We start from the raw sequence: 21,393 nt of genomic DNA, 5'->3' as shown, positions 1-21,393 counted from the left end.
TTGAAGTCCAGAATTGTGATGCCTCCTGCCTCGCCCTTGCTGCCCAGAATGCTTTTGCTATTCCAGTCTCTTCTGGTTCTATGTGAATTTTAGGATTGTTTTCTCTAGCTCAGTGTGGATTGCTATTGGTATTTTGATTGGAATTGAATTAAATCTGTGTATCAGTTTTGGAATTATGGCCACTTTGACTAAATACTGGTTGTGCCTATCCAGGAACAGGGGATATCTCACCATTTTCTTATGTCTCCTTCAATCTCCTTTTTCAGTGGACTGTAGTATTCATTGTAGAGGTCTTTCACTTCCTCGGTTAGGATAATTCCTAAATATTTCATTTTTGTTGATGCTATTGTGCAAGGTATTGGTTCCCTAATTCTTTCTCAATGAGGTTTTTATTGGTGTACAGGGACACTTTGATTTTTTCTGTGTTGACTTTGTATCCTGTTACACTACTTAATTTGGCTGTTGATTCTAGGAGTCTTTAAGTGTAATTTTTGACTCTTCTATGTAGAGAATCATGTCATCTAAAAATAATGATATTTGACTTCCTATCATATGCATATGTCTTTTCTTTTCTTTCTTTGGCCTGGTTACTCTGGCTAATGTTTTGAGAACTATATTGAACTACAGAGTCACTATATTGACTTTAGCAGACATCCTGGTCTTGTTCCTGATTTTAGAGGGAAAGCTTTCAGCTTCTCCCCATATAATATGATGTTGACCATTGGTTTTGTCATAAAGGGCTTTTATCAGATTGAGATAAGCTCCCTCTGTACTATTTTCTTCAGGATTTTTATCATGAATAAATGTTAGATTTTGTCAAAGCCTTTTTCTTCATCAATTGAGATGAGTATGTGATTTTTGTCCTTGCTTCTGTTTATGTGATGTATCACATTTATTGATTTGGGTCTGTGGAATCATCCCTACTTACCTGAGATGAATCCTACTTGGTTGTGATCTTTATGATGATTTGTTTCATTCTGTTTGCCTGTATCTTGTTGAGGATTTTTGTGTCTATGTTCATTAACAAGATTGGGCTATAGTCCTCCTTTTTGGTTGGGTCCTTTTCTGGTTTTAGAATCAGGTTAATGTTAACTTTGAAGAATGACTTTGGAAGTACTACTCCACCCCTCCCCTTTTTTTTTTTTTTTTTTGGTACCAGGGATTGAACTCAGGACCTTGGGATTGCGAGGCAGGCAGTGGAACCACTGAGCTAAATCCTGCTGGCCCTCCTTCCCTTTTGATTTCATTAAAGAGTTTAAAAAGTATTGGCTTTAGATCTTCTCTAAAACCCTTGTAGAATTCAGCAGTGAATTCATCAGGACCTGGACTTTTCTTTGTTGATTTGTTTGTTTTGTTACTTTTTCAATTTCATTGCCTAATATTAGATTATTCAGTTTTTATATCTTCTTGGTTCAGCTTCAATAGCCATATGTATCTAAGAATCTATCCATTTCTTCTAAAATCTCCATTTCATTAGAGTACAGGTTCTCATGTTAGTTACTAGTAATCTTCTGTATTTTGGCAAAGTCTGCTGTGATTTCACCTTTTTTACTTCTAATTACATGGATTTGGATCTTGCCTGGTTTTTTTGTTTTTGTTTTTGTTGCTTTTTGGTAAGATTGGCAAGTAGTTTTTCTTAGTTACTTTCTTGTGGATGGGACAAAATACCCAACATCCACAGCAAAAGGGAGAAAGGTTTATCTAGCTCACAATTTGTAAAAGTTTCAGTCTATAGTCAGCTGGCTCCAAGGCAAGGCAGCATGGCAGTGGGGCATTGCAGAGAAAAAAATAGTTCAGGACAGGACAGGCAGAAAGAAACAGTGAAGCAGTGAATGTTCCTTTCCCTTTTATTACTTTCAGACTACAAGCCTATTGACTGGCACCACTCACAATCAGGATAAGGCCTTCCCATTGTCCACACTCATCTTCCAAAAGCCCCACCTATAAACAAATGAGGCTTTGGGGGAACATCTAGATTCAAGTCAAAACAGGGTTTTTCTGTTTTGTTTATTCTTTCAAAGATCCAGCTCTTTGATTCATTGATTCTTTTTATTTTTTAGCCTCAATTTCATTAGTTTCTGTTCTGATCTTTATAATTTCCTTCCTTATACTAGCTTTGGATTTGGATGGTTCTTGTTTTTTTAAGACCTTGAGGTACATCATTACATTATTTCAAGTTGCTCTGTTTTCCTGATGTGACCATTCACTGCTATGAACTTTCCTCTTAGGAATGCTTTCATTATGTCCCATAGGTTCTGGTATGTTGCACTGAATAATTATGTCATTCTAGGAACTGTCTAATTTCTTCTTTGATTTCTTCTGTAACCCATTGAGTATTCAAAAGGGTATTGTTTAATTTGCATGTGTTTCCATAATTTTTGTGGTTTCCTTTGCCATTGATTTCTAACTTCATTGCACTATGACCTGATAATATGCTTGAGATAATTTTGATTATTTTGCATTTACATAAGTATTCTTTATTGGCTAGTATATGATCTACTTTGGAGAAAGTTCCATGTGCTGATTAGAAGAATGTGTATTCAGTTGTTGTTGAGTGGAACACTCTATACATATCCATTAAGTCCACTTGTTTGCGGGTTTGGTTCTGCTCAGAAATTTCTTTGCTGATTTTTTTTTTTTTGTCTAGTTGACCTATTTTTAACATTTGGGTGTTGAGTTATCCCATTATAATTGTATTGGTTTTATCTGATTTTTCATGTCCAGTAGTGTTTATTTTATAAAGTTGGGCCGTCCCACTGCTCCTGGTCCAGAGGAAGGGGCTTCCCGGCCACCATCCCTCCCGCTGTTCCTAGCCCAGAGGAAAGGGCTTTTGGGCCACCTTCTGTCCCGCTACTCACAGCCCAGAGGAAGGGGCTTCCGGGCCACCATCCCTCCTGCCTCTTCTGGACCAGAGGTAGGGGATTCTGAGCTGGCATCCCACGGCTCCTGTTCCAGAGAAAGGGGCTTCCCAGCCACCATCTCTCCCACTGCTCCCACCCCAGAGGAAAGGGTGTTTGGGCCACCATCCCTATCACTGCTCCTGGCCCATGTCCCACCTTTCGGAGCTCAGAGGAGGTAATCCACGTGGGTGCCAACAGCACCCCCCGCCCCCCCAGTCGAAATGAGAAAACACGTAAATAAGTCTCAAAACCAGACTTCCAGATCACCTACAGCAACCCCAAAGGGAAATGAGATGGAACGCTCTGATACTCAACCACCTGGACCCACTGAACTGGCAACAATAGGGGATCTGGAAAAAATCAAATCAGAAATAATTTCTCAGATAACAGGAGAAATTGTGCCCCTAGTGCAAGACATGATTAATAAATCTAGAGAGGAGCTGAGGAACATGATCTAATCCCAACATAGGAAACAAATAGAATCCATAAATACATGCAAATAGATTTCCAGGACATGAAAAACTCCACTGAAAGTCTACACAGCAGAATGAGCCAATGTGAGGACAGAATTTCAGATATAGAAGATAAGATTGCAATTAATGACCAGGAAAAGAAAAATTGCTTCAAAATTATAAGGGAACATGAGAAATCAATCCAGCAGCTGCTAGACGATGCAAAGAAGAATAACATAAGACTGATTGGAGTCAATGAAGAAACAGGAGAAAGTGCAGATGACATAAAAAAAATCTCTTCACAGAAGTAATGGCAGAAAACTTCCCAAGCAGGGGAAAAGAGCTTGACATACAGATAAGTGAGGCATATAGGATTCCAAATAGCCTTGATCAAAAAAATCTACACATAGGCATATAATTTTTAAGATTCCAGAAACTCAACAGAAGAACAAAGTTCTACAAGCAGTTAGAGAAAAGAAACAAATCACAGACAAAGGAAAGCCCATCAGAATCACAGCAGACTTCTCAACACAAACCATCAAGGCAAGAAGAGCTTGCAGTGACATATTCCAAGCCCTAAAAGAAAACAGCCTCCAACCCAGATTGATGTACCCTGCAAAACTATCTTTCAAAATTGATGGAGAAATAAGACACTTTCATGACAAAGAGCACCTTAGGAACTTCGTGAATACCAAACCAGCACTCCAAAGAATTATACACAATATCTTAGGAATAGATATTGAGGATCACAACCCCAGGAAACAAAGCAGAATGAACCCACCTGGCATGACAAGAAATGAAATGTAAAGGGGGAGAACCCAACAAAAAGAAAAGGTCATGGCAATGACAAGTCAATACGTTTCAGTTATAACCATCAACCTTAATGGTCTCAATCCACCAATCAAAAGAAACAGACTGGCAGAATGGGTCAAGAAGCAAAATCCAACAATATGCTGCATACAAGAAACACACTTAATTCAAAAGGAAACTCATAGACTGAAAGTTAAAGGGTGGAAAACAATACTGCATGCAACAGGAACCCGAAAAAAAGCAGGAGTAGCTATCCTCTTGGCAAATCAAGTAGATTTCAAACCAACACTGATTAAGAGAGACGAAGAAGGATACTACATCCTTGTAAAGGGAACAATGCAAGAGGAAGAGATGACAATCATAAATATCTATGCACCAAACACTAGTGTGCCCAACTATGTAAAACAAATACTAACGGACATGAAAAGTCATATATGCAGTAATACAGTTGTAGTGGGGGACCTCAACACCCCACTGTCACAAATAGATTAACTAGACAAAGAATAAGTAATGAAATACTAGAACTCAATCGAACTCTTGAACAAATGAACTTAACAGATGTTTATGGAGTCTTCCACCCCACAAAATCAGAACACACATTCTTCTCAGCTGCACGTGGGTAATTCTCAAAAATAGACCACACACTCACACATAGAACATGTTTAAGTAAGTGCAAAGGAATTGAAGTTATCCCCTGTATATTATCAGACCATAGTGCGATGAAATTGGAGATCCATAGCAAAAGAAACTCAAAATATTTCATAAACACATGGAAACTGAACAAAACACTTCTGAATAACCAATGGGTCACAGAGGAAATTAAAGAAGAAATCAGACAGTTCCTTCAATTAAATGACAATGACAATACAACATATCGGAATCTATGGGACACAATGAAAGCAGTCTTAGGAGGGAAATTCATAGCAGTGAATACGCATATTAGGAAAACAGAACGAGCCCAATTAAACAACCTGATGCTGAACCTCAAGCTTCTAGAAAAAGAAGAGCAGGAGAACCCCAGAGCTCATACAAGGGAGGAAATTATAAAGTTCAGAGGAGAAATCAATGCAATGGAGACTAACAGAACAATACAAAAAAATGAATGAAGCCAAGAGATGGTTCTTTAAAAGAATAAACAAAATTGACAGACCCTTAGCCAATGTTGTCAGAAAAAGGAGAGAAAAGGCCCAAATCCATGCAATTAGGAATGAAAAGGGTGAAATTACAACAGACCCAGCAGAAATTCAGAGGATCATCAATACCTACTTCCAGAACCTATACGCCAATAAGATGGACAACACACAAGAAATGGACAGATTCCTAGATACATATGAATTACCAAAGTTGAACGAAGAAGACCTAAAAATTCTAAACAACCCAATATCGACCAGTGAAATTGAAAATGTAATTAAAAACTTAGCAACTAAGAAAAGCCCAGGCCCTGGTGGCTTCACTGCTGAATTCTACAAGATATTTAGAGAGGAACTACTGCCACTACTGTTTAAACTATTCCATGAAATTGAAAGGGAAGCAATACTCCCAAATTCATTCCTGGAAGCAAGCATCACCTTGATCCCCAAAGCAGAGAAAGACCCAACCGAAAAAGAGAACTATAGGTCAATCTCACTAATGAACATAGATGCAAAAATCCTTAATAAGATAATGGCAAACAGAATGCAGAAGATCATCAAGAAGATCATACACCCTGATCAAGTGGGATTCATCCCAGGGATGCAGGGATGGTTCAATATACGAAAATCAATCAATGTAATACACTATATCAATAGAGCCAAGGACAAAAACCATATGATTATCTCCATAGATGCAGAAAAAGCATTTGACAAAATCTAACATGCATTTATGATAAAAACCCTACAAAAAATTGCAATAGATGGTCTCTACCTCAAACTGATAGAAGCCATCTATGAAAAACCAACAGCCAATATCATGCTAAATGGTCAAAAACTGAAATCCTTCACACTCAAATCAGGAACAAGACAAGGATGTCCACTATCGCCACTCTTGTTCAATATACTTCTGGAAACATTAGCCATAGCAATTAGACAAGAGAAAGAAATAAAAGGAATAAAGATAGGAAATGAAGAAGTCAAATTGTCATTATTTGCAGATGACATGATACTCTATATAGAAGACCCCAAGAACTCCACCAAAAGTCTTCTAGACTTAATAACCAAATTCAGTCAAGTAGCTGGTTACAAGGTCAACACACAAAAATCAATAGCTTTCCTCTACACCAATGACAGACTCACTGAGAGAGAAATAGGGCAAATAATTCCTTTCACAATAGCATCCAAAAAACTGAAACACCTAGGAATCAACCTAACGAAAGAAATCAAAGACCTCTTCTCTGAAAACTATAGCACTCTGAAAAGAGAGATTGAAGATGGTATCAGAAAATGGACAGACATCCCCTGCTCCTGGGTAGGAAGGAATAATATAGTGAAAATGGCCATACTTCCAAAACTGCTATATAGATTTAATGCAATTCCAATTGAGATCCCAGCAGCATACTTCATGGACCTTGAGAAAACAATCCAAAAATTCATTTGGAACAAGAAGAGACACAGAATAGCAAAAGCAATTCTAGGTAACAGAGACATGGCAGGGGCTATCACAATCCCCAACCTGCAACTATGCTACAAAGCTACAGTGATAAAACAGCATGGTCCTGGCAAAGAAACAGACCTGAGGACCAGTGGAACAGATTAGAAGATGCAGAAACAACGCCAGACACACTCAGCCATCTCATCTTCAATAAAGGAGCCAAACACCCTCACTGGAGGAAAGATAGCCTCTTTAATAAATGGTGCTGGAAAAATTGGGCTTCAACTTGCCAAAGATTAAAACTAGACCTATATCTCTCACCATGCACTAAACTAAAATCAAAATGGATTAAAGATCTAAATATTGAAATAGAAACTCTGAACCAGTTGGAACAGAGCTTAGGTAGAACCCTTGAAGACATCGGTGTAGGAAAAGATTTTATGAACAAAACCTCAGTTGCCCTTGAACTAGCACAAACAATCAACAAGTGGGATCTCTTCTTATTAAAAGGCTTCTGCACAGCAAGAGAAACCACCAGCAGTGTGAAGAGACAACCCACAATGTGGGAAAAAATCTTCACCTGCTCTTCCTCAGACAAAGGTCTACTATCTTGAATCTATAAAGAACTTAAAAAGAACAGACCTCCCAAATTTAAAGACCCAATCTGAAAATGGGCATCTGAAATGAACAGACATTTCTCAGACAAAGAAGTAGAAATACCAAAGAAATACATGAAAAAATGTTCAACATCACTTGTCATTCGAGAGATGCAAATGAAAACAACGCTGAGATTCCACTTCACTCCAGAAAGAATGGCTGCTATCATGAAATCAACCAATAACAAATGCTGGCGGGGCTGTGGGGAAAGAGGAACCCTGCTCCACTGCTGGTGGGAGTGTAGATTGGTGCAACCACTGTGGAAATCAGTATGGAGATACCTCAAAGAACTAGGACTGGAAGTCCCATTTGACCCTGCTATTCCACTGCTGGGGATCTTCCCCAAAGAATTAAAAGAATCATACCACAGTGATATATGTGCACCCATGTTCATAGCAGCACAGTCTGTGATAGCTAAAACTTGGAAACAGCCCAAATGCCCATCAACTGGAGACTGCATAAAGAAAATGTGGGGTTTTTTTATAAAGTGGAGTACTACTCAGCCATAAAAAATGAGAAATTAGAGACATTTATAGCTAAGTGGATGCAAATTGAGCCCATACTCTTAAGTGAAATAAATCGGATACACATGTATAAATACTGAATAGTTTCTCTAGTGTGAGAAACTGAAAGTGTAAATAAGGACTAAATGTATAATAGGTAATGTGAAATAGGAAGAAAAGGGGCAATGGGGAAGGAAGTGGGAGGGCTAGGGGAAAGGATAGAAAGGAATGGGATTAACATGATAAAATGGAAAAATAGGAACAAAATCTTTGTAAATAGGGAGGACTGGAGGGGTTGAAGGGAGGGCTGGGCAAGGGTGAAAAATAAGAACCAAGAGAGACTATGTAAAGGTGCAAATTTCCAATGATGAATGTCATTCTATTGCATACGTAAAATGTACCAATGATTAGAATGAATAATCAATAATGCAAAATAGGAAGAAAAGGTCCAAAGGGGTAGGGGTAGTGGGAGGGGCAGAGGAAAGGAAAGAAGGGAAAGGAAAAATGCTGAGAAATGGAAAACATGGAAATAAAGTCTTTGTAAATAGGGAAGGGCGGAGGGCGTGAAGGCAGGGCTAGGAATGGGGAAAAAATAAGAACCAAGATGTATTATGTAAAGGTACAATTCCCAATTTTGTTGATTCTTTCGAAGAACAAACTCTTGGCTTCATTGCTTTTTTTGTATCATTGTCTTAGTCTCCATTGCATTGATTTCTGCTCTGATCTTTATAATTTCCTCCCTTGTATGAGCTCTGGGGTTGTCCTGCTCTTCTTTTTCTAGAAGCTTGAGTTTCAGCATCAGGTTGTTTAATTGGGCTCGTTCTGTTTTCCTAATATGCGTATTCACTGCTATGAATTTCCCTCCTAAGACTGCTTTCATTGTGTCCCATAGATTCCGATATGTTGTATTGTCATTGTCATTTAATTGAAGGAACTGTCTGATTTCTTCTTTAACTTCCTCAGTGATCCATTGGTTATTCAGAAGTGTGTTGTTCAATTTCCATGTGTTTATGAAATATTTTGAGTTTCTTTTGCTATGGATCTCCAATTTCATCTCACTATGGTCTGATAATATACAGGGGAAAACTTCAATTCCTTTGCACTTACTTAAACATGTTCTATGAGTGAGTATGTGGTCTATTTTTCTCATTTTGACTGGGGCAGGGGGCTGTTAGTGCCTGCACGGATTACCTCCTCTGAGCTGGGTGAGGTGGGACAGGGGCCGGGAGCAGCGGTAGGGATGGTGACCCAAAAGCCCTTTCCTGTGGGCTGGGAGCAGCCAGAGGGATGGTGGCCGGGAAATCCCTTGCTCTGGACCAGGAGCAGTGGGATGGTGGCTCAGAAGCCCCTTCCTCTGGGCCAGGAGCAGCAGGAGGGATGGTGGCCGGGAAGCCCCTTCCTCTGGACCAGGAGCAGTGGGCCGGCGGCTCAGAAGCCCCTACCTCTGGGCCGGGAACAGTGGGACTCAGTACCTTGGTCTGATGGTCTGGTGTCCTCTGCATCTTTGTAGTGTGGAATCAGGTGGCTGGCTGTCTGCAGCAGGGTGATTTGGTGTCTTCCGTGCGACTCAGGACCTCGTTAGGGCATGCACAGACCTGCCTGTCTGCAGCGGGCTGATTTGGCATGTTCTGTGCGACTGGGGACCTCAGTAGGGCATGGGCAGACCTGCCTGTCTGCAGCGGGGTGATTCGGTGTCTTCTGCACGACTCAGGACCTTGGTAGGGCGTGCACAGACCTGGCTGTTTACAGCAGAGTGATTCAGCGTGTATTCCGCGCAACTGGGGACCTCGGTAGGGTGTATGTGGTCTATTTTTGAGAATGACTCATGTGCAGCTGAGAAGAATGTGTGTTCTGATTTTGTGGGGTGGAAGACTCTCTAAACATCTGTTAAGTTCATTTGTTCAAGAGTTCAATTGAGTTCTAGTATTTCATTACTTATTCTTTGCCTAGTTGATCTATCTATTTGTGACAGTGGGGTGTTGAGGTCCTCCACTACAAATGTATTACTGCATATATGACTTTTCATGTCCATTAGTATTTGTTTTATATAGTTGGGCACACTAGTGTTTGGTGCATAGATATTTATGATTGTCATCTCTTCCTCTTGGATTCTTCCCTTTACAAAGATGTAGTATCCTTCTTCATCTCTCTTAATCAGTGTTGGTTTGAAATCTTGATCTGCAAAGAGGATAGCTACTCCTGCTTTTTTTCGGGTTCCTGTCACATGGAGTATTGTTTTCCACCCTTTAACTTTCAGTCTATGAGTTTCCTTTTGAATTAAGTGTGTTTCTTGTATGCAGCATATTGTTGGATTTTGCTTCTTAGCCCATTCTGCCAGTCTATTTCTTTTGATTGGTGAATTGAGACCATTAAGGTTGATGGTTATAACTGAAACGTATTGACTTGTCATTGCCATGACCTTTTCTTTTTGTTGGGTTCTCCCCCTTTACATTTCATTTCTTGTCATGCCAGATGGGTTCATTCTGCTTTGCTTCCTGGGGTTGTGATCCTCAATGTCTGTTCCTAGGATATTGTGTAAAATTCTTTGGAGTGCTGGTATGGTATTCACGAAGTTCCTAAGGTGCTCTTTGCCATGAAAGTGTCTTATTTCTTCATCAATTTTGAAAGATAGTTTTGCAAGGTACATGAATCTGGGTTGGAGGCTGTTTTATTTTAGGACTTGGAATATGTCACTGCAAGCTCTTCCTGCCTTGATGGTTTGTGTTGAGAAGTCTGCTGTGATTCTGATGGGCTTTCCTTTGTCTGTGATTTGTTTCTTTTCTGTAACTGCTTGTAGAACTTTGTTCTTCTGTTGAGTTTCTGGAATCTTAAAAATTATATGCCTATGTGTAGATTTTTTTGATCAAGGCTATTTGGAATCCTATATGCCTCACTTATCTGTATGTCAAGCTCTTTTCCCCTGCTTGGGAAGTTTTCTGCCATTATTTCTGTGAAGAGATTTTTTATGTCATCTGCACTCTCTCCTATTTCTTCATTGACTCCAATCAGTCTTATGTTATTCTTCTTTGCATCATCTAGCAGCTGCTGGATTGATTTCTCATGTTCCCTTATAATTTTGAAGCAATTTTTCTTTTCCTGGTCATTAGTTGCAATCTTATCTTCTATATCTGAAATTCTGTCCTCACATTGGCTCATTCTGCTGTGTAGACTTTCAGTGGAGTTTTTCATGTCCTGGAAATCTATTTGCACAGATTTATGGATTCCATTTGTTTCCTATGTTGGGATTAGATCATGTTCCTCAGCTCCTCTCTAGATTTATTAATCATGTCTTGCACTAGGGGCACAATTTCTCCTGTTATCTGAGAAATTATTTCTGATTTGATTTTTCCCAGATCCCCTTTTGTTGCCAGCTCAGTGGGTCCAGGTGATTGAGTATCAGAGTGTTCCATCTCATTTCCCTTTGGGGTTGCTGTAGGTGATCTGGAAGTCTGGTTTTGAGACTTATTTACATGTTTTCTCATTTCAACTGTGTGGGGGGCTGGTGGCACCTGCACAGATTACCTCCTCTGAGCTGGGAGAGGTGGGACAGGGGCGGGGAGTGGTGGAAGGGATGGTGGCCTGGAAGCCCCTTCCTCTGGGCCAGGAGTGGTAGGACAGAAGGTGGCCCAAAAGCCCTTTCCTCTGGGCTGGGAGCAGCGGGGGAGATTGTGGGCAGGAAGCCCCTTCCTCTGGACCAGGAGCAGTGGGATGGCAGCTCAGAAGCCCCTACCTCTGGGCTGGGAGCAGCGGAACTCAGTAGAGTGGTCTGGTGGTCCAGTGTCCTCTGCATCTTTGTAGTGTGGAACCAGGTGGCTGTACGGGGGGGGCGGGGGGCAGCAGGTCTAGTGGGTTATTGCCAGGGTGTGGGCTGATTCGGTGTGTTCCACGTGACTCGGGCCCTCAGTAGGGTGTCCACAGACCTGCCTGTCTGCAGCGGGCTGATTTGGCATGTTCCGTGTGACTCGGGACTTCAGTAGGGCATTTAATTTATCTTTTGATGTCTCCCTTGCCTGGTAGGACATCTCATATCCCTGGCTTTGATTATTTAGCCCTAGGCTGGAATTGCCCTCATTTGTTTATATTTCCTAATGAGTGGGCAATCTGTAGCCAGCATTGGGGCACTAAAATACCATTTGGTCTTTGTGCTTCAATCTTAAGTATCTACTTTGTTTGAATTGTTTTAAAACCTTATATTTTATTTTCCAAAATATTTATGTAGAAAACAATAGGGTCTCATAGAATCTTGTTAGTGTATCGTGCCAAACAAGGTGTTGATGTGTAGATAGGCAGGGATTTATCTCATTATCCTCCAGGAACTTTGGAGGCTTGGGCCAAGAAAGAGTTTTACTTTTTTTTGCAGAGTCCCACTTCCCTCTCTTTTTAGGTGGAGCTGTGGCAGCCAAAGAAGCCATCTCAGTTGCTACTTTTGATTTTTCCACAAGGTTGTTTTTTATTTATACCACAGGAAAACATAAAGATGTTATAAAAGACTCATCTATATCTCTTGCCTTTTGGTATTACATGGCTATAGTGGTTGAGAAGAAACAGAGTTATAGCTGGTAGCAGCATTTGAGGAAGTGGGGGTGTTAAATTGTTCTCTTCTTTGGGAGGGGCTGAAACAGCCAGCAGCTCAAGAAGAACAGAATCTCCAAGAGAGCAGATGGGGAACAGAGTAGTGTCAGGAGGGGTTAAGGCTGAAAGGAAACACTTCTCATGAGCAAGAGTCAACTGAAAGTTGCAGACGTCAATCACAACTGCATACTCTAGTGTGTCACGGTAGCCACTTTGGCAACCATAACTGTGGGCGGGACTGTCACAGGCACCACTAAAACTGCTGTAGGTGCCATCTTAACTGAGGGCATAGCCATTTTATTTTGAGCAGAGTTAAAAGGAGCCAGAATCAAGCAAATCAGACTACAAGAAAGTAAAGTTTGAGATGAAAGAGGATTTCCCCTCCAGTGGACATTATGGAGAGCAATTCCTATGTGCTCCCAAATTTCCCCATCTAATGTCCCAGCCTTAGGAAAAGAAGAGATCTATTTATAGATGTCCAGTTGCATATTAACAATAGTACTTTTAGGTATCATATAGGAAGCCTGATTTAACAGGGTTTGCAGCACTGGACATATAGGTGTCGCTCCTCTGATAAGGAGGATCCATGCTTTTAGCAGTATTTAGCAAAAGACAGTATTTAGCAAAAGACAATATTTAGCAGTATTTAGAAAAGACAGTAATTGGAAGGATTGTTCATGACTGGGCTTACTTGGCCCCACATCCGCATCTGGAATTATTTTGTGAGAGCTGAATGTTGTCGCAAATTCTCCTGACTTTATCTTGCAGGTGGAGTTACCCATGGATTTTATCCATGTCCATATTGGGTCAGTAGAACATGAGACTCTTAATCTCAGGGTTGTGGGTTCATGCCCCACATTGGGTGCCAATTATATGGTAAGGGTAATGGGAATTGCCAGAGACCCCTGAGGTGTCCCTGGCTTCCTGCAAGCCAGTGTGACATCTGCAAGATAGGAAAGTGGGAATTAAAAGAAACACAAAGACAGAGACTTGAGAGAAACTGAGTCTTGGGGCTGATCTAAGCTGCTCTGGGCAGCAAAGACAACTCCCAGGACATCCAGTTTTTATTCATTACAAATGTGGGAAGGGGGAAAACTGGGCAGGACTTGGGACACCTGTTGATAACAAGTATCAAGCAGGCAGGACTGTAAAATGAGGGCACAAGCATATCTTTGCTGAAGAGAACAAACGGTTAATTCTGAAGGGATGAATTTAGCTGAAGCCGAGTTGACCTTGACTGGAAGTGAACTTAGCTGATTGGACTACTTCCAATGTAACAAAGCCAAATTATGGAAGGGTAAGAAGCTTGTGCCATCATAGCCTGCTAATACTGGGCAGAGGTGTCTGCTACATCTTAAAAGTGATTCATTGCTTTTCTCTAACAGGTTTTAAGATTCTGTCCCTGTACTGGACTTCTGGGATTTTGACTAGGATGTGCCATGGAAAAATGCTCTTTTGATCATGGCTATTTGGGATTCTATATACCCTACTTATCTATATGTTTAATTATTTCCCAATATTTGGAAAGTTTTCTATTATTTTCTGTAAATAGATTATTTAAGCCTATTGTGCTACCTTCTGGTTTTTCATTTATTCCATTAATCTTAGATTAATTTTCCTTGCATCATCTAGTAGCTGATGGATCCATTTTTCATGTTTTCTTGTTGTTTTTAAGGTATCTCTGAGTAACTGGTCTTTGAAAACATCCCTATCTTCTAACTCTGATATTCTATCCTCACCTTAGTCACTTTTGCTGCCCATGCATTCTATATAATTTTTAATCTCCTGGATTTTTGTGTGGAACCTCTTCCTGGACTTCAGTATCCTACTAAATGAGTCATTCACATTTTATATCATTTTGTTTAGTTCAGCTACCTTTTTTAGTGTCTTCTGCAAGCTCCCTGATCAATTTGTTTATAAAGTCCATTATTTTATTAGTTATATTTTCTGTGAGCCCACTGAGCACCTTATTGATCTGTTTTTTAAACTCCTCAGTTATCATTTCAAATAATTCAGCTGTGAGGCTTTCGCTTTCCTCTCCCTTAATACCTCATGGATCAGCTTTGAAGGAGTTAGAAGTTTGGGGAGGCATTTTGTTGCCTTATTTCTATTGTTTTGTGATAGTTTGTTTTTGTCCTTAGCTTTTCAGTCACTTATAGTTGAAAGAGTTTGCTGCTAATGCAGAGATCTCTTTAATCTGCTCTTCAATTATGCACTCAGACCATGGCTAACAGAGCAGGGAGTTTCTTTCTAGTCTTTTGCCTCTGTTGCAAGGTCCAACCACCTCTGTTAATTTGGGAAGGAAGGATGCAGTGTAATTGGCCCAACACCCAATTCTCTGGGAATGAATCACAGTATTTTTAATGTCACAAAGGTAATCTGGGTATTGGCACACACAAAAAACCCATTAATAACAACAACTATGCAACCCTGGCAATATCAAGTAAATCAACAACAGTAATATTGTCCAAGACAAACTGAATATTTACATCCCATAAGAACTGATAATGTACTACCCTTAACTTTAGAAAAGAAACATATAATTATAGTATAAACACTAAGGCAAACCAAATGTTGACATACAGAAAATACTCACTAAATGAGATAACAATAACTCCAATAATGGTGGAAAAGAATTCAACAGTAGTAACATAGAGTTAACTAACTAAAGGTTAATAAAGCTTAACGATTACGTTATTAAAGATACAGAGGGTTGGGAGTGGGAGAATGCCAGAAGAAAAATTTGAAAAATTAAACCATGAGAAATAGAAGGACAGAAAAGTGAGATGAAAGATCCTATTAAGGAGTACAAAAATATTTATAAATTAGATAAAGGTAATAGGAAAAAAACAATGAGAAATAAATAATATAGAGAATAAAAATGCAAAAATTAAAAGGGAAAAAAGAGGGAAAAAAGCAAGGGGGAAAAAAAGGACAAAGGAAAATTCCCCAAGCCCATTAAACCGGTGAAGAAGAAAGAGGCGAGGCAGAGTGAGCCCCAATACAGAAAAAAAAAATTATCTGTATTTTTGAACAAGTGGTTTCCTTCCAGGATCTTCAGTCTTAGATTAAACCAAGACAGTTTTCTCCACCTCACCTACAGCCTGTGGGTTTGTAAGGGGGCCCCCACTATTCTGGAGCCCCCTCTGTTTATCCCAGGCATGGCCATGCTCCCACTTAGATGTGTACTTGCTCACACTGGTAGAAAGGGAAGGCAATCGGACCTCAGATCTATGCTGGATGTAGGCAGCAGGGCAAGGGTTCAAATATTTAATACTGGTTCTTTCAAACTCAGCCATTTCTGAGTTCAACACAACCAGACCCCACTTTTCACCATGGGGTATTCAACATGGCCTTCCTGGCCTGAGCTTAGATTTCTCAGGGGGATTTCTTTCTAGCCCACTCCCCATCCAGAGCTGTCTCCTCTGGCTGTCTCTCACCCAGTCACTGTGAGAAGGAAACTCTGGGAGCTCTGAAGTGAAGTTATTGTTCAGTTGTTCTGAGTCCCAGTTAATTCTCAGTCCTGAATCAACCCTTCCCAAAATGGCACCCAACTGAGCACTCTCTATCAATATGGTGGTCACCCAGGCTGGATTTCCTCTCCAGCTGTTAACCTGCCATGTGGAAGGAGTCCCTTTGGATCAAAACCCCATGCTACTTTTCCAGTTCACAAAGGCCATGGGCTCCACCACTGTTTCTCCCTAGGTTTCACAGTCCTGGGCACTAACATTATTTCTAGGGAGTCAGATTCCACTCCCCGTGAGCTGCAAGCTAGGGAAAGAGTCCATATTGTTTTGTTTTGTTTTGTTTTCTCTGCATTGTGGACCATCTCTCCGACTTCTCTGTAGCTTCCAATTTTCTTGTCAGTCCTTTCCAATTCCCAGCAATCTACTTCTCTTTTTTTCTTTGCTGAGTTGTTATTTTCCAGTGTCTGCATTCCAGATCTCAGAGAGGCTGAATTTTGCTGCTGATCATTATTCTGCCATTTTCCTCCCTCCCTAGGACTTTACTTTTGAATCTCAAAATCCAAACATTTGAGTGGGATGTAATAGTACATGCCTTCAGTCTCAGCCTGTAGCAGTATTGTTCATAAAAACCTCATAAAATAATACTCCATAACATACTTTATTTTATTTAGCCATTCAACAATTGATGGATATTTAGTTGTTTCCACTTTGGGGCTATTAGAATAATGCTGCCATGAACATTCACGTACAAATCTTTATATGCATGTATATTTTCATTTCTCTTGGGTAGATACCTAGAAGTAAAATTTCTGAGTCCTATGGTAAATTAACTTTTTAATAAACTACTAAACTGTTTCCTAAGGCCCCTCTATCATTTACATTCCTGCTCGCAATGTATGAAGGTTCTAATTTTCCACATCTTAATCAACACTTATTATTGTCTGGGGTTTTTTTTCTTTGCTCTTTTGGAATAACTTTATTTTGGGAGAGTTCCATAAGCATCGGGAACATACATAAAATGACATAGCACTGTTGACAATGAAAAAAACAGCATGTGATCATTTCCAGCTTTATAAATGTTTTTAAAATGATTTCAGTTACAACAAAAAGCTTAGATATTTTAGCAAGAATCACCTTGCAGAACCATGATCACATTTAAGCCACTGACTTACTGTTAATTATTGTCTGTTTAATATGACCATTCTAATAGATATAAAGTGATATCTCCAGGCATTTTGATTTATATTTTTTATTTATATATTTTGAATTTATATTTCTTTAATCCACTAATTCATTTTAACAATGCATTTGGATTTTTCATTTGAATGACTGATCCTTGAGGTTAGAAACTATCCTGTACTTTACCTTAAGCAAAGTAAATTAATAAAAATTATTTAATAGTAGGCATTAAAATATTACTTATTTTGAAGGAAGAAGGAAAGGATTAGTATTGTCATTTCTGTGGAGAGAATTTCAAACATATCATCTCATTTAACTCCTGGAGTAGCATACGTAGAAACAGACTTGAGTTTAAGTAACTTGCCAACTAGTGAAATATTGAGCTGAGATTTGAACACAGGACTCTATAATTCTGTTAACTGCAAAGCCACATAAATAAAAACAGGTAAAATGCCTATAGGAAACCAGAATAAAAAATTGTAAGAGTAGAATATGCCACAGAAGGACATGTAGTCTACGTTGTTGCATCATAATTAGTATTTGTCTCTCGGTGGTAGTTGTTTTCCAGGCAACTTGTCTCATACTGAAGCGAGCTGGGCATCCGCACTGTGCAGGGCCTGAGTGTGATGTTCGTTCCTCTCTCCCCTCCAGTGTTCCACCAGCTGCGGGGAGGGCACGCAGACACGAAGCGCTGTCTGCCTGAAGGTGCTGCAGACTGGGATCTCCACTGTGGTCAGCTCCAGTCTCTGCCCCCCGCTGCCCTTCTCATCCTCTATCAGGCCCTGCATGCTGGAAGCCTGCGCAGGTGAGTAGCCGGGCTGGGGGGGGGGGGGGGGACGCTGTTCAGAGCGGCCAAGCTGCGGGGCCTTCCCTACCCAGCCCAGGGACAGCAGGCCACAGAGCTGGGAGACCACGGCCACAGGGCACAGCTCGGGAGGAGTCTCGGCTGGCAGAAGCCGCTCGCGGAGGCCAGGCAGGGAGCTGGGCAGGCCACAGGCAGGGAGCCGGGGACCGCTCCTAATGCCAATGCCATGGCCCTGTCCATGCTGGGCCTTTGCACCCTCCAGCGATTGCTCGTGTGCTCCTCTCGAGCTGGAGCGGGCCTCCCGCTGTCCACCGCTCTGGAGCGCGGGCATGGAGGCAGGCATTGAAGGAAGGCATCTCCCTGCCTTTGTCCTCCTTCACGAGGAGCTGCCTTCCTGGCCTCCGCTGGTCCCGCAGCCCCACGGGCGGCCACGGCTCTCTGGGCGCGATGGGCCCCTGGGTGGGCGAGCGGGCACCGGCAGCAGCCCCTGAGGCCTCTCTCCCCGCTCCTCTCCAGGCCCCAGCCGCCTGCCCACCAGGCCCGGGCCGCTTATCGCGGCGGCGCGGAACGTGTACGTGCAGACACGGCGGCAGCGCAGGCTGCACTTTGCCATGGGCGGCGTGGCCTACCTGCTGCCGCGGACGGCCGTGGTGCTGCGCTGCCGCACGCGTGGGCCGCCCCGGCCGCCACTGGCGCTCACGTGGGAGAAGGACGGCCGGGCCCTTGCCAGCTCGGCGCACGTCACCGTGGCACCCTTCGGCCATCTGAAGATCCACCGCCTGCGGCCCTCGGACACCGGTGTGTACACCTGCTCGGCCGGGCCTGCGCAGGAGAGCTTTGAGGTCAGGCTCATCAGGGCCCCGGGGCGCGAGGCAGGCGAGGGGCCCAGCCCCGGCGGCCGCTATGATGACCTAGTCTCCGGGCTGCTGGCGCACGCGGGCTGGCCCGAGGCGCTCCTGGCCTCCACGGAGCTGCAGGACTCAGCTGTGCAGCGGAACGTGTCCTCAGAGCGCGCTAGCGCCGCGCAGGCCCTGTTGCGGCTCCCCGGCACCCTGGTGGCCGAGCAGAAGCGCCTGGACGATGTCCTCAGGAACCTGTCTCAGCAGCCCAAGGCGCTGCGCGAGCTCCACCGCCAGCGCCTGGTGGCCCAGCTGGCCTGGGACGTCTTCCGCAGCCGCCCCCGAGCCCAGGACGGGCCCCGGAGGCCCTCAGAGCAGCGTCTCCCTGCAGCGAGCGCCTTGCTTGGCCAAGGCCTGGGCAGGCCCCCCCGCAAGCCCACCATCCTGCGGAAGATCTCTGCAGCCCAGCAGCTCTCGGCCTCTGAGGTCGTCACCCACCTAGGGCAGACTGTAGTCCTGGCCAGCGGGACCCTGAGCGTGCTGCTGAATTGCGAGGCTGTGGGTAGCCCGAGGCCTACCATCAGCTGGGCCAGGAACGGGGAGGAGATTCGCTTCAGTGACAGGTGAGTGTGCAGCACGGCTAAGGAGGGACGGGAAAGGAAGGGTGTGCCAGGGCAGGGCTGTGGACGGGCCTCTGGAATCGCCTCTCTCGGCACTGATGCGCTGTTGAAGCAAATGGGAAGGACGACATGTTCTTATTTTTACAAGGGAAGAACAGCCCTGCCCACCCAACCTACCAGAGCCCCAGGGACAATCGAGACACTGTCTGGGTAGCCTTGACTCTCAGCAGAAAGGCACCAGGCCAAAGCATCATTGTGTACAGTGCCGACTCTGTGAGCTGGAATTGCAAAGCTTTGACAGCGGACCCTACTCCATGCATGGGGCCCCAGGGTCGACATCTGCTGCCCCCCTTAGGTGAGGCCGCCCTCCATCTGTGCGGGACAGAACCACTGTTCCAGAAGTCTTTCCTTCCCAGTGGGACCTCTTTAATCATCCTGCTGTCTCTGGATGTCTCAATGTTGATATGTCGCTGTTGGGATGACAGCAGGATCACTTACTGATCCCGTTGCATTAGCCATCTGCAATGCTAACAGCCAGCGTGGTAGGAGTAATAGCGACAGTATTTTCTGAACACTACCTGTGCACCAGGCTCTGTGCCACACTTTCAGTATACACTGTCTCTTGTGATCTCTGCGATGGCTCAAACCACAGCAATAGGTGGCGTTAGCTGAGTAACGACCATCTGCGAGGAGACTTCTGGGTCCCTTCCATTCCTTTCCTCACTTAGGGATGGCTGCCAGAGGTTAAAACCCTTCTGATGATGGTGATCCGGAGTCATGAGCTCGGCAGCTTCAGTATTATCTCTGAGTGCTCTACAGTCAGAGGTTCAGTGAGTGCGTGACTTCCGGAAAAGCTGAGTTAAAGCTAAGCAGAGACATTTACTACTGCATTTAATGTCTGTTTCTTAATTGGTCATTTTATTATAAAAACAGTAAAGAGGTATGAAACAATTCAAATGATATCATACTCTGTAAAGTCAAAAGTACAAGTCTCCTTCCCTCAAATCCTATTCCCTGAGGTCTGTCACTCTTAATAATTTGGAATACATCCACTTAGAATTTTTATATATTTTACTGTATTCTGTAAAAATATAAACATGATAAGCTTGAGTTTTTAATAGGATATTAGTCATGTTCAGAAGTTTGGCTCAGTTTTTATTTCACATGGTGAGACATTTTCAGGATAGTATGCAGATCTCCATATCACCTTTTAAACAGCTGATTACTGTTCTTGAATGCATTTATCCCCTAACTGAAAATTATTTAGGCTATTCCATTTTTTAACTCTTTTAAACATTCCAATAAGTGTTGTAACTAAGTGGAAAATATACAGTATGCAGTGCTTTTAAAGTACTCCTTTGATCACTGAACAATTTTGGGGCTTAGTAATTTTAGGAACACCAATAATTCTTGAAACAGCACTTAAGAAACACCACTTTAGCCTTTTAGTTTTTTCTTATTGGGCATTGAGATGCTAGCCCCAGTAGCTTTAAGATGGAAAGAGTTCAGTGAAATCTTGCTAGAAAAAGCCACATGGTAGCCAGCTGCTAAGAATATACAGAAAGTGTGTTGGGCTAAGACAACAGAGACTGCATGGCCAGGTCTCTGGCTGGGGGAGGGAGAGCATTAAGAGGGAAGGCATGTTGAGGCCACAGGCAGTTTTTGCCATCATAATGTTTTCCCCTAGATCTAGCCTTGAAAATGCTTTTCAGTGTATGTGAACTGCATGGTGCCAGGAAAAATAAGAAATTTGTTTCTGATGTTTGGCATAACCATTCCATTTTACTTAACTGGCTAGTAAGAAATATAGCTGGAGCTTAGCTTTCTGTACAGCTTTCCAAGTTCTGTTTGAGGAAAGAGAGTGAAGGTACTTGCTCAGAGCGTGCAGGAGCGTGCAGGGGGTGCCGTGGACTGTCGCGACCTCGTCTGTGTCACCCCTCATTGCTTGTCATCATGCCTGAGTCTGGTAGCATTCAGAAATGCGCGTGTATTTACAGCGAAGTGCCCAAGTGCCCAGTGTCAGA

At 42.6% G+C, this 21,393-nt stretch overlaps 1 protein-coding gene across 6 annotated transcripts in view; it reads left to right on the top strand.

The window, feature by feature from the left end:
* The window catches only part of Adamtsl1 (ADAMTS like 1), a 1,037,009-nt gene that overhangs the window by 909,370 nt on the left and 106,246 nt on the right, over positions 1-21,393 (top strand). For all 6 annotated transcript variants that reach the window (XM_087183424.1, XM_087183423.1, XM_087183422.1 and 3 more), the window contains 2 exons: positions 17,757-17,910; positions 18,427-19,372. In XM_087183424.1, the coding sequence (XP_087039550.1) occupies positions 17,757-17,910; positions 18,427-19,372 (1,100 nt within the window). The remainder of the gene's footprint in view (positions 1-17,756; positions 17,911-18,426; positions 19,373-21,393) is intronic.

Source organism: Heterocephalus glaber, unplaced genomic scaffold (genome assembly GCF_053883595.1).
Source record: "Heterocephalus glaber isolate CG9 unplaced genomic scaffold, H.glaber_assembly_v1.0 deba00001481, whole genome shotgun sequence".
In the NCBI taxonomy this organism is placed as follows: domain Eukaryota; kingdom Metazoa; phylum Chordata; class Mammalia; order Rodentia; family Bathyergidae; genus Heterocephalus; species Heterocephalus glaber.
The sequence above is the reverse complement of the archived record's forward strand: the minus strand, read 5'-3'. Positions and strand labels throughout refer to the sequence as shown.